Raw genomic sequence first — 13,582 nt, 5'->3', positions numbered from 1 at the left:
GCATTAGGGAGGGGCAGGGGAGTGAATTCGAGAGCAACAGAGCAGCATGCACAAAGTTAGGTAGACACATCCTTCCCGGAGGAGATCTTTCACCTAGACCCAAGAGAGCAGAGCAGCAGCCTGAAAAGGCAATTTTTTTATTTGACCTGCAATGCTTTCCTATAATTCGCAGTAGTTGCCAACATGTAAACATAGAAAATGTTCATATCAAGCCCCAGATTCCTGGGCTTCTTTTGTGCATTCCCACAAGGTTATCTGCCAGCCAACCCGTGTAGCGGTTCCCACAGCCCTCACCACTTTGTTTTTAAGTAGTCCCAATTCGCTTTTATTGCCAGCCTCATCCCTATAGACATCAGCATTCGCAAACACTGTACATTAACCAAAGGCTCAATCCTAAAGGGAAAGTGAGGAGATGCAGTCAGAGGTAAGAGCCCACCTCTCCCAGCAGCTGCACACATGCAACTCCTTGGTAGTCTCCAGAACTGCAGGGATGGATAATTTTATGTCTCAACCTCATTTTTTATAAGTTGCATTTTTATTAAACATTTCAAAGACTCTTGAAAATTCATTGACTCTATTTTGTGTAGGTGAACAAAGTTGTTTTTTTTTTTTTTATAGGACCCTATAAATTAAAAATTGGGAGGAGGGTCAGAAAATTAAACCATATGGTTCAAATGGGAAAAGGAAAAATATGCATCTCCTGTGTGGCAGGCACTGGGTGTTTTGGGAGGGAGGACACATGGAAGGATTCAGTAGGTGGTCCCTGCTTTCAAGTGGTTTGAGAAATAGATTAAGAGATTGGACGACTCCACTGGAAACTCTGATTTTCATGGATGGGATCAAAGGATGGGCATCACCTCTGAAAATTCCAGAGTCTTTGTACAAATATCTTTTCCTTAATTTAAATTGAACTAATGTAGCATAATTCAAGGGTCGCCATTTGCTTCTTCCTCAATGAGAAAGCTGCATTTCAGAGGTCAACAATAGGGTAATGTTCATTTTGGTGTTTTGCTTCATAGTCTATACTTTTTGGCATCCAATCTTTCTTATCTTTTTCCTAGATTAGTAAGATTCTTTCAGTTGATTTTTAAAAACTCATTTAGCATATATCTTATTTTCTTCCCTGAGAATGTTTTTTTAAATACAGTACCACAATCTCCATGTCCTGAATATAATCACTAACTAATAAATAAATCTTTATTTTCACATTTCTTTTAAATATGTTTTTGGTTTTGTGTCTTCATTTTCCATAAATTCTTAATTTACATCAGTTCTCTGCTGCCTGACAGTATCTGTAACTTGAAACTTGTTCAGAAATAGAAAACTCCTAATAAGATTCTAGGGAGACATCTTCAGAACAGTTATCTGTAGAAACTTGCTCCAAAAACTCATTTCAAAGCTGAAATGTGGGATTTATGCAGAAAATAAAAGTTAAATTGTCTTGGTTTGATTAAGGTTTTGGGTTTTCTTTTGTTTTTGAAGAAAGGAAATTTTATTTTGTAATAAATTAAGATTATTTCTGGAAGAATGACCAAGAGGATGAGATTAATTTTTGTAGGAACCAATTACCTGCAGAACTGCTTAAAATATAGTTTTCTTGATTTATCATAACATTTCATAGCCCTCCTGCTACAATACTTAAGCAGAAAACTGGCTGCTCTTTCTCCAGGAAGTTATTTAAAAGTCAGGTGATTTAAATTACATTTATTAAGTACAATAAATAGACATAAAATTAAGGTTTGTATTTCTCTTGTTTGTTCCTACTTTGTTACAACTGCATAAGAACTGGTATTTAGTAATCAAAGCAATGTTATGTTTTAAAGGAGGAAAAAATAATTTATAGAAATATATCGACAGAATCCCCTACTGTTAAGTCTATTAGTTTCCTTTTTACAGTAGCCTTGGGCAGGAAAGGCCCAAGTAGAAAGATCCTATGTAATGATGTTCAGTAGAAAGATATCTCAATTTAAATTGCAATTTAGTTTTGCATACAAGTTTTGAAATAAATCATCATTTGGGTCTCACCATGAACCTACTTGCATGAGTAATGCATGAATATGAAAGAATTTTTTTACTTCAAGAAAATCACTGGATCTTTTCTTGCCCACCCCCAATCAAATAGTGTTATTTTCCTTATTTATACATTTATTCTGTGTTATTGAAAATTTGAATTTCTTTACAATATAATCACACCCCTTAAGGGTGCATTTCTGATCCTTCATTCTAGTGAGAACCACTCAGAGATGTTAGTTCCTCTGATTTTTTTTTTTTTTTTTACAGGGATCTTTGAACCCAGGGGCTCTTCATCACTGAGCTGAGCCACATCCCCAGCCCTTTTTTTTTTTTTTTTTTTTTTTTGAGACAGGGTCTCACTAAGTTGCTTAGGGCCTCACTAAGTTTCTGAGGCTGGCTTTGAACTTGCAATCCTCCTGCCTCAGCCTCCTGAGCTACTGGGATTACAGGCATGTGCCACCACCCCCAGCTAGTTCCTCTGATCTTGATAAAGGCCATGACAGCTACTGTTGGGAGCAGAAACATCAATATTTTAAGAAGAGAGTTTGCATGTTAGCACTGTAGTTTGTCCAGTTGTTTATTTTTGTAATTTGATAAGGTGAAATTCTTAATCAAGTTATAATTATATTAAAGATAGTTTTGTATCCACAAACCTTAGTATATACCCTTATTGTTTTAAGTCTGAAAAAATAAGTTAGGGAAAGCAATTTGTTATGATTTTTATCAGGCCATACCTCCTGTTTAGATTCTGTTTAATTCTGTCTTGTTTCATTTGTTCTTTTTCTTTTGGCTATTTTTATACTTGGAGAGTTCATAGTTCGTATGTCTGTTAATGTGCTTAAAGTCTGTCATCTTTTCTAGACTGCACTCTCCCATTTCGTTCACTGTTGTATTGCCACATTTGGCAAGGTGGTTGTCATAGGCAATGAGAAATTTGGATGGATGAATAAGTAAATAAGCGAACAAGTAAACACTGTGCTCATTTATGAACACTCTGTATTCGCATCCTCATTGCATTTAATTCTTAAGAGACTCTGTTAAGTATCTCCCATTTTACAGATAAAGAAATAAATGCTACAGGTTACTTTGCTCATCAAGATCACACAGCTGAATCTCTACAACCTCTGCCTTTCCTATGGTCTTGTTTTTGAGTCTTTTTTCACCTAAAGCAAGTTTGACTTGAGTTCCAGTCTTGGCCACTGAATGATCCTTTAAACACCTCTTACTTTATAGTTGAGAAAACTAAGAACCAGAGAGGTTAAATAAGTTGCCCCTTTTTACACAGCTAGTCAACATCAGAACAAGAACTCAGACTACCTGATTCCTAGTCAGTATTCTTAGTTATACTGCCATCAGGAAACCAGAATATAATAATAATATTAACAAAGCACTTTTAAAACATTTTTACTATGAAAATGTTCCAACAGATTTAATAATAAGAAGTACAGTGAGCTTCAGTGTATCTGTGATCTAGAATCGAGTTATCAGTACTTGCACCCACTTGCTTCAGTTCACCATTACGATACTGTTTATGGTCCAAACACTTGTAACTATATGACTAAATTAAATCCAGGTAGATGGTGCAGAGGAGTTGAGGGATATCTCCACAGTACCTCTGCTAGTTGATAACAGCTAATTCACAGCCCTGGGTTCTTTTCTCTGACACGTGTCAAGGTACATATCAAAAGACAACTGAAAGTGGGTGACTTACCTGTGTCAGCCACAGTCAGTACTGGAGCAGAGTGACTTCTATAAGCTTAGCACATGTGGCTTGGGCAACTGAGGAGGAGCATCACATTGGTAATGGTGTAGCCATGCCTCTCAGACTTCAACAAGCTTCCAGATCACCTGGATTCCTAACAAGTTGCCAGGTAATGAGATGCTACTGGTCCAGGAACCATGTTTAGCTAGAACCACAGTGTGGAGGATCTACTCAGAAGTTCCAGTGGGGCCTCTCCCTTAAAGTGACTCTGAGTCCTTAAACTTTCTCCTCCCCTTTTTTCCTCTGAAAGCCAGATACTAATGTAGCACTCGAAATGGAAGCAAACTACTAAGGAATTCAAAGGTTAAAAGGTTCAAAACGACTAATGAAAAAAAATAAATTTTAAGTGAAGAATAAACGATAAAAGGAGAAATAGCTGTATGTGTCTCCAGGTTTGGGATACTTCCAAAGCACATCTAAGAATGGGGAAAGCAGATGGATTTTCTGATTAAGCATTGAACAATATGATTAGGAGAAGGAGTATCTAAAATAATTGGCCTGAAATAATAAGAATCCAGTCATTCACAGATTTGCTTTTCAGGTCTTTGAGATTTAGTTCTGATCACATTTTATGAGCAAAATGTCATAGTTAGTGTTTAAGGGATGAGAGTGGAACTCTTCTAATCTTTTACTCAAAAATAGATCTCTATTAAAATAGGTAAACTTCAACAACTTTAGTTTTACCCTATTTAAAGATTTCAGGATAAATCAAACCTCAAAATATAACCCAGATACCGCTTGATCTATTTTCTGTCTCAGAGTTTTTATTTTTACTAGTCTTCTTCCTACTTAAATTTCATAGAGTTCTCCCTTTTTTCTGGTGTATTTTTGTTGTATCCAAAGATTCTAATCAAAATCCTATAGATACCCCTTTGTCTACTTAACTTTTTTGCTCTGCCTTATTTTATAGAAGACTTCAGATAACTTGAAAAGATATACAAAACAACAAAATAGTTCTGCCTAAAAAACACCTGGAAAAGATAGAGTAAAGCCAAGAATAATAGAGTTACAAATGCAAATCATGAACATCCTGGCGTCATTAGACCAAAGAGCCATTCAGTGAGAGAGGAGGATCTGTTCTCTGCTCTGACTTGCTCCATCAGTATATTTTGGAAAATCTGCATGATATATTAAAGATGCAAGCTATCTGAAGGTGGTTCGTTCCAACTGAGCGTTTGATAAAAATTATGTGTCAGTGTGTTCGTGATTCTGCTTCCTCCAAAATGCCTAATGTGAGCCTCTCATAAAGAGAATGAATATCTGCTTGTCTATATTTGTCACATCGTAGCAGAGTGATCCTAGTTCTAAAAAGCAGTTCTCGATCATTTTTTTCACCTCTTTAAAACTTGGAGAAATCCTCCTTGATTCTTCATCTGTTAAGAAGCAATGTGTAGATACCCCACTGTGGTCTTTAACCTCTCTGTCCCCTTAATTATTTCCCATCCCCTGTCCACACTCCAGATATGTGGAACTTCCTTCCATCACTTAAACTTGCCATGTTTCTTGCTTTTACCTTCCAGCATGCTCTTCACTATGTGGAACACTCCTCTTGGCCCTCTCTGCCCTGTCCCACCTGCCCATCCATCATGTGTCAGTCTTCTTCCTATAAGGACTCTGCTTCCATGCCCCCAGCATACACACTAGGTTGAGTGCTCCCTCTTTGCCACACATTTGCTCTATTGAACCAACCACACTTGATTGCTATTGCTTATCTAACGTTTGCTCATCCATAAAATGAAGGTAATACTATCTCAATAAACTTGTTTTACTCTATTAAAGATCATTTTAGAGCCAACTGGGCGTGGTGGTGCACACCTGTACTCCTAACAGCTTGGGAGGCTGAGGCAGGAGGATTGCAAGTTTGAGGCCAGCCTCAACAACTTAGCAAGGCCCTAGACAACTTAGTGAAATCCTGTCTCAAAATAAAAATAAAAAGGCCTGGGGATGTGGCTCAGTGGTTAAGCACCCCTAAGTTCAATCTCTTGTACAAGAAAAAAAAAAAACAAAACAAAACAGCAAAAAAAATTATTTTAGAGACTCACATTACTGTTTCTCAACTGTGATATTGGCAAACTTCGGTTTTGTTTTGTTTTTAATACTGTACCCCATTGACCCACTGTTGATACAGGTTCTGGAAGTATGTTCATTATTTTTAAAATAAGATTTTAGAAAAAGTAAAACATCACAAGAATGTAAACTTCCCACAGTTTTGCAAGTTGGAATACCTTTGCCCTTTAACTACAAGAAAGCTCTGATGCCCCCTGATTCAGGGCTCTCTCTCTTCCCCAGATGCTGAGAATGGCCATGTTGTCCTGGGGAAATATCTTCATTTTTGTTTATGTGACTTATCAACTAACTCAGTTTTCATTCATGCCCCTGAGCACATTGATTTAAGTGCCAAAATTGAGCCTCAAGATTTTCTGTGATTTCAACACAGGTCAGAAATTAAACTTCCACATAAAATTGCCTATCTCAATAAATTAGATTCATGTGTGCTTTTCTAAAAGGGCTTTCATAACACTAATACCTTTGAATCTAACTGGTTTCCACAGACTTGGAGAAAGAGTGAACAACCTTTTTTTTAAACACAAGGGCTGATTCAGGAAAAATAAAAATGTTTATGAGCCACAGTTTTCTCCCTCCCAAAATAAAGCTTGCTTTTTAGAGTCCCACAGGGAGAAAAATCTGTTCTTATAAGCTATAAACTACCTTATTGAACAAACAGCAGTTAAAATATTTGCACTGCTATTTAGCCATCTAAATTCTCCTTTCTGGGCATATGTGAGATAACAACACAGAGACATCTTAATCTTTCATCTGGAAAATTACACTGTGTACAAGTTGGGATCCATGCAGTCCCAGGTCACATGATGCATATCACCATCTTAGAGAAATCTATTTCCAGAAGAGAGGTAAGGGACAAATAAGAGGTTGCAGGATAGAGGAAACAGATAATGTGTGTATCCCACACCAGGATATTTGGCTTTGAAGAGTGTCAGGTCTAGAGGGCTCTTACCTTGGGGGAAATATAAACAAAGTAATTTATTTGAGGATGCATGAGGCCAATCATCAGTAAATCAAAGATCAAAAACAGATTAGGGAAGAAATTAAGTAAGAGCAAAAGTGGAGCGTTTTTCTTTAAAAACAAAGAAGACAGCCTTTTCTAAAATGGGAGAGAAGTGGAGAATAAATCTTAGGGCATTTGTCACTGTTTTGTAAGAGGGAAGGACATCTGTTGAGGGTCTTGGGAACTAGAGTGAAGCTAGGACCTTGTGAAGGTGGGAGATGAATAGCCATCCTCCTGAAATGGGTGATTAGTATGCCAGTCTTCGAGCTTTCCCCAGCAGGAGCAGAGATAGTAGGTCATTGAGCAGATTCTGAAATGGGTTGTCAGGGTTGTAATGATGGTATAAAAGATGGAGGTATCAGAGTGAATATTGTGGAAGTAGTTAACCACAGGGTTCAGAACAGCTGGGTAGAAATTCACCCTCAGGGTTGAACATGCATTCAGAAGTCTTTCAGCTAGTTCATGGTTCTGTCACAAGCACCTTGACAGCAGCATATCCATTGCATGCTCCCTTTTTTCATCACAATTCCCATTCCGTTAGCTTCCATCTTCTAGGCAGGGTAGCCACAGGCCTGTGGAGAAGACTCACTGGCCCATAAGAGAGTGGGGGCTGGAATTCTCCATCAAGCCCCTGCCATTTCTCTTCATCTATCACTCTGACTTGACTTGGTATTTTTAGCTACTGGCCTGTTTTATTCCTCCAGCCCTTCTCCCAGCTGAGTTTGAACTTGTCATTATTCTATAAGTTACTCTTTTCCTAGAGAAACTGTCTTATAACACACAGGGCTTTTCTCCTCCTTGGGAATGCTGCAGCCCTGCAAATAGGAGGGTACTGTCTCATGTGTTTGCATGTGGGGTAGAGATTGCCTCCCTCTGGGAACTGGCCACTGCTAAAACTGGAGTGCACTGTGGAATCTGTAATCCAGTGCACCACTGAACACTACACAAACACTGTACTTGGAGGTGGAATAATGGTTTCTACAGGGAGAAAGCAATCTTGAGGAACCTCCTTAGTTTTTTAAGAAAGAATAAATCTCTGTAAACAGGAACTAGTAGATCCAATTTACCTACATTCAAGTCTTTAACAAGAATCCACACAAAGTCTACTATTAAAACTGTCTATTGAGAAGCAGACTTTAATCATCATCTTTTTAGATTTTAGTTGATGGTTTTCTTCTACATACATAACATTGTGTGACTTCTTGAAAGTCCCTTATCTGTAAACACCAGTTATGGCATTGGCACTATGCATCAGCCACCTGGCATTCACTGTTGTCCAAGAACTGGCACCATGCTGAGCCCCTAATTTATTACAGAAAGTATAATCATGGTTATAACCAATGTCAGCCATTTTTTTTTCCATATTGCTAATTAGGTGATGTTTTAAAACAAAGTTTAAATGAATAGAACTGCTTCCAGAATTGATAATATTTTTGTCCAAATCATGCAACATTGTGTTCTAAGTTGACTTGTTCCCAGGCTGTCCCTTACTTATATTTAGCACTGACATTAGAATGAAACACCAGGCAAAGTAGGCATTGTCTTGTAGTCCTCATTTTAGCCATGTCAGGAGTATAAAAGATGGAGGTATCAGAGTGAATGTTGTGGAAGTAGTTAACCACAGGGTTCAAAACAGCTGGGTAGAAATTCACCCAGGAGATTTGTCTCCTAGAGAGACAAATCACATGAAGCCAGGAAGAGGCAAAACCAATACTCAACCCCAGAGTATTCTCCCCTGGACTCTTGACTATTTTGCTCCCAGCTGGCAAACCAAGAGAAGCAATCAGGTCTCCCACAAAAACTGTCCTTCCTTACTTTAAAGTTTCTTAAAAAGGATTCCCTAAACCTCCTGGAATACTTCATTGGACACATAGATTATTTGTTCTTAGCTTGGATTCTACAAAATGTGATGAATTGAGCTGAAAATGATCACTTGGTGTCCTCTCTTTCAGCCCGTTGCTAGCTGTGTCCTTTGCCACTTGTTGTGCTGTTCCAGGAGTTGCCCTTCTCACCTGGGGGGTGAATCCACTCACAGGAGCCCTGGGCATCTTCAACATTTTCCTGTATACCTGCTGTTACACACCACTAAAGAGGATCAGCATTGCCAACACATGGGTCGGAGCTGTTGTTGGGGCTATCCCACCTGTCATGGGCTGGACAGCGGCAACTGGCAGCCTGGATGCTGGTAAGTATCTCTCTGGGCAAAATCTCAGCTTCTTTCCATAGACCTGGGGTATGGGTACAAGAAGCAGGAGCTCATGGGTGTTCTGAGCAAGCATGAGCACCCACCCTCAGAGATTTTCCTTCTCTGAGCCACACAACTTGGTTAGATTCCATTTTATTCAGTACTGATTCTGCTGGTGGTGTTTGCTGATGTGGACATTCTAAAATAATAAGAATGCAAAGCTAAAGGAAGACTGTCATCCTAGCTTGTGCATAAATATGACATATGCTTTCCCTTGAAAGGAAGGTCTAAGAGAAGCAAAGTAGGTGATGCTGCCTTAGCCTATGAGTACAGGTGAAGTGAAAAGACAGTCTCTGAAAATTATGGTCAGAATCTCAAATCAACTTAGGACTAGCTGATCTGTTTGGAATGGCCCAGTCCACAGAGAAGGCATTTGGACCTGGCTTCTGGTTCCCTGTCAAAGGGGTATCAAGCCTCCTTCATTTCTGTAGAATAAGGTTTATTATTCCCTATTTTGGAAGAACAGATTATTTTCATTATTTTTATATGATTTGCTTAAATTGTTCATGCTGTCTACAATAAAATCATTGAAACATTTCTACATTTATTTTTGGGGGGGTGGTATGTCACAATGAAATTTGTGGGGTGAAAATAGCTCATTTTTACCATCTGTAAGGGAAGTTTCGCAGTCTAATTAGTCAAGTAATTAGTGTTTTTGACCAACACTTAGGAAGGAAGTGGTGAGGTTTCCTGCAATATATATAAGTACATATTTTTCACATGAGAGATCAAAAGGCAGTTGACCATAAACCGTTACCCTGTAAGCCACATTTCTGAAACTTTTCATAAAAGTTCGTACACTCTCATTTGGCAAGCTTACAAATACGATTACACCTTTACCATGATCGTTTCTTAGAACAGTTTTAATATCCTGTAAATGGTGGGTTTTAATGAATCTACAGATGTATTCTAAAACATACAAGCTTGTTTGCTCTGTGATAAACTTTAATCCAGAGGCCCCTCCATGAGGGAAACAATAGCAGCAAAGTGCTTAAGAGAGAGATGCTGCTGCTAAACCAGCTAGAGTTGGAATCTGACACTCTCTCTCTCATTAGCTGTGACACCTTTGAAATTGAGCTTAACTTCTTTCTACTACAGTCTCCTCCCACCTGGGGGTAATGCCTTTGAAATTGAGCTTAACTTCTTTCTGCTACAATCTCCTCCCACCTGGGGGTAATGATGGTCTCTCCTCATAGGATGAAATGGGTTGTTGTCTTATTCCATTCTGTGCTACTCTAACAGAAGACTTCACGCTGGGTGATCTTTAAAGAAGTGTATTTCTTTTACTTCTGGAGGCTGGGAAATCCAGGATTGAGGGCCCACTGGTGAGGATGTCCATGCAAACCTTCTGTGGTGGAAGAGCAAGACAGAGATAGAAAGAGCACTCACTGACGTGAGATCCAACCCACAGGCTCAGGTCTTTTTATAATCAGCATTAATCCATTTGTGAGGGTGGAACCCTCCAGGCCTAAACGCCTACTGACCCCCTTCCAATCATGTTGCACTGGGGATTAAGTTTCCAGCACATGTTGTCCAAAGGACACAAGCAGTCCTCAATGATTGTTAAATGTAAAGGCTAGTAAGGGCACAACTCATGATAGCTAATGCTGCTATTCTTATTCACTTGTCCTCCTTCATATAGCAGGTGAGAAAAGATCATGAGATTTTATTTGGTTTACAGGGAAGAGTAGCTCCACATCAGTATTTGCATCCCTAATGGGAGATACCCCTGTGCCCTGCCAGGAGCACCTGAACACTATTCAGTGTCTTCAAACCAGGCACCAAAAACTACCTTTCTGTATGAAAAGTCCCAGACAGGGCTAGAGTCATAGCCAGCCTTGAAAGGTCACAGCCTTAGGGAGAGGTGTCATGGGAGGTCGGGGAAGGCCGTCAAATTCAGGACCATGGAAAACTTGATCAACCACTGTTGTGCAGAGTCCTCACTGAGGGCTAGGGACCCTTTTCATACTCAACAATTTCCTCAAGAAGAGTTTGAGCCTCTGCAAATAGAGGATTTTAGTGTTGCTACCCTGGAGACCAGAAAGGTAAAATTGGCAAAATTCATCTCTTAGAAGTCCACATGCAGGCAAGAACCATTTTCTATAGTGAGAGAGTCTGGATTTGACTAAAGTGCTAATAGCCATATTTTAAATGAATGTTTTAAAAGAATAATCCTTTATGATCCAATCATTTATTTGTATGCAAACTTGGTGATATTGGATAGCAAAGGACCAGGTCATACCTTTTTAGGTATCAGGTTAAAAACACATAATTGTCTTGAAAAATGAAACCCGTTATTATGGTTTGGACCTGAACTGTTCCCCAAAACCTCATGCATTAGGCAGCACAGCAGTGTTCAGAGGAAAATGGTTGACTCATGGGGGCCTCGACTTCATTTTATGTATTAATCATTTGAAATGGACTACTGGAGGTGGGGCATGGCTGGAGAAAATGGATCACTGGGAGTGTGACCTGAGGGACTCTATCTTCCTGGCCCCTTCCTGTCTTCTCTTTTCCTCTGCCATGTCCTTCTGACATGAAGTGTCTGCCTCAACTGACCATGGACTGAGCCCTCTGAAACTGGGCCAAAAGAAACCTTTCCTGTAAGTAGTTCTTGTCAGGTATCAGTCACAACAATGAAAGTTAACTAACATTACCATTATTACTTTAAATGGAACTGGTATAAAACAAAGTAGTCTGAAAGATTTGTATGACCACAAAAGAAGTTTCTGTGGCAATCTTTTACACTGATTTTTATTATGTACTTTTTCTGTAAATCCTAAGGATGCATTCATTGTGGGTCACACAGTAACAAATAATTTACTGACCCCAGAATCCTAATTTGTCACAGATCAAAACATTTCTCTAAACCTTTTGATATTTGTACAAAAATCTTTCAACTGCTTCAAAAAAGTTTCAATCCAGTGGCTTGGGATACTGAGGCAGAAGGATCCCAAATTCAAAGCCAACCTCAGCAATTTAGCAAGGCCCTAAGCAACTTAGTGAGACCCTATCTCAAAAAAAATAAAAATAAGGTGGTTAAGTGTCTCTGGATCCAATTCCCCATGCCCCCCCACAAAAAAAATTTTAAATATTAATTTGATAGAACAAATGATATAAGCAATAAATATATGAAATGAACTAAATGAACAAATCAGTGAATAGATATCTTCCATTTTATAGATAATAGAATTTAAAACATTTGTTTTAAAGATTTTTATTGCTGAAATATTTGGAGCTGAATTGAATGTGTTTAATCGTCTTCTAGAACTGCCCTGTCTTGGATAGTGGCCACTAGCAAATAATGGCTTTTTAAATTTAAGCCAAATAATCTTAAAAATTGAGTTTCTCAGTCCTATATTTCAAGTGCTCAGAGCCACGTGTGGTGGTAGGTACCATATGGACAGCTCAGTAGAACATTTCCATCATTGCAGAAATTTCCCTTAAACAGTACTGCCTAGAAACACAGATTGATATCCTTCTGAATCTGTGTTCCATCTGCCTGGCATGAGTATGCACTTTAAATAATGGGACCTTGTATGAAATTGACCTGTGGTCTCACTAAATCAGAAACAACGTTCACGAACTTCAGTACCCAGATGGCCTGGAATACTGCAAACACAGATTCCTGGGCCCTGTGCCTGGGGTTTCTAATTCAGTATGTCTTGGGTGGGGTTCTGAGAATTTTCATTTCCAACAAGTTCCCAGGTGATGCTGATGCCTCTAGTCCAGGGACCGACACACTTTAAGAATCTGCAAGAACAGAACCAGTCATTACACCAGCCATTAGAAGAATTCCATGGAAATGCCTAGGATTTGGGGCAGAGGGCATAGACAGATAAAATGGTATTATTTTTATTTACTACAGAAGTTATATCTCTCTTGGGGACTTGTTTTGTTTGTTTTTTCATATGGGGGATTGAACTCAGGGCCTCACACTTGCTGGGCAGGTGCTCTTCCACTGAACTATACCCCCAACCCTTTTTAAAGTTTATTTTGAGACCAGTCTTAATAAATTGCTCATGTTGGTCTCTAAAACTTGTAATCCTCCTGCCTTAGCCTCCAAAAGAGCTGGAATTATAATCATCTGGATTCTTATCTTTGAGGACACTTATGGTTAGAAAGAGCCCTTCTGAAAAACAGATGGCAAAGGAGGCTTCCTTTCTTCTATGTTATCTCCAACCATTTAATCTTTGAACCATCATACATTGACTACTTTGGAGAAGCCAGTGAATAGAGAATTCTTTGAAACACCCTACAGAACTATACTGACAATAAGGAAGAGAAGAGTTGGAAGCTGAGGTGGATACAGATAAAAGGAAGCAAGAACAGCTGGGAGACCAGCCATTCCAAAAATGGGAACTGCCATGTTCAGCACCTTAACAAACTACTCCCCATAATAGCTTCATTATGTGGGTGTTGGTTAAGTACGTATTGTGTGCTGGGCATTGAGAAATATGAATATGACTACCCATTACCTGTCCTCATGAAAATC

General features: G+C 38.9%; 1 protein-coding gene across 1 annotated transcript in view; it reads left to right on the top strand.

Annotated features, from left to right (window-relative positions):
- The window catches only part of COX10 (cytochrome c oxidase assembly factor heme A:farnesyltransferase COX10), a 124,609-nt gene that overhangs the window by 99,459 nt on the left and 11,568 nt on the right, over positions 1-13,582 (top strand). The window contains 1 exon segment of the mRNA XM_079131167.1: positions 8,795-9,027. Within this exon segment, the coding sequence (XP_078987293.1) occupies positions 8,795-9,027 (233 nt within the window).

Source organism: Sciurus vulgaris (assembly GCF_902686455.1).
Source record: "Sciurus vulgaris genome assembly, chromosome: 3".
Lineage (NCBI taxonomy): Eukaryota > Metazoa > Chordata > Mammalia > Rodentia > Sciuridae > Sciurus > Sciurus vulgaris.
The sequence above is the reverse complement of the archived record's forward strand: the minus strand, read 5'-3'. Positions and strand labels throughout refer to the sequence as shown.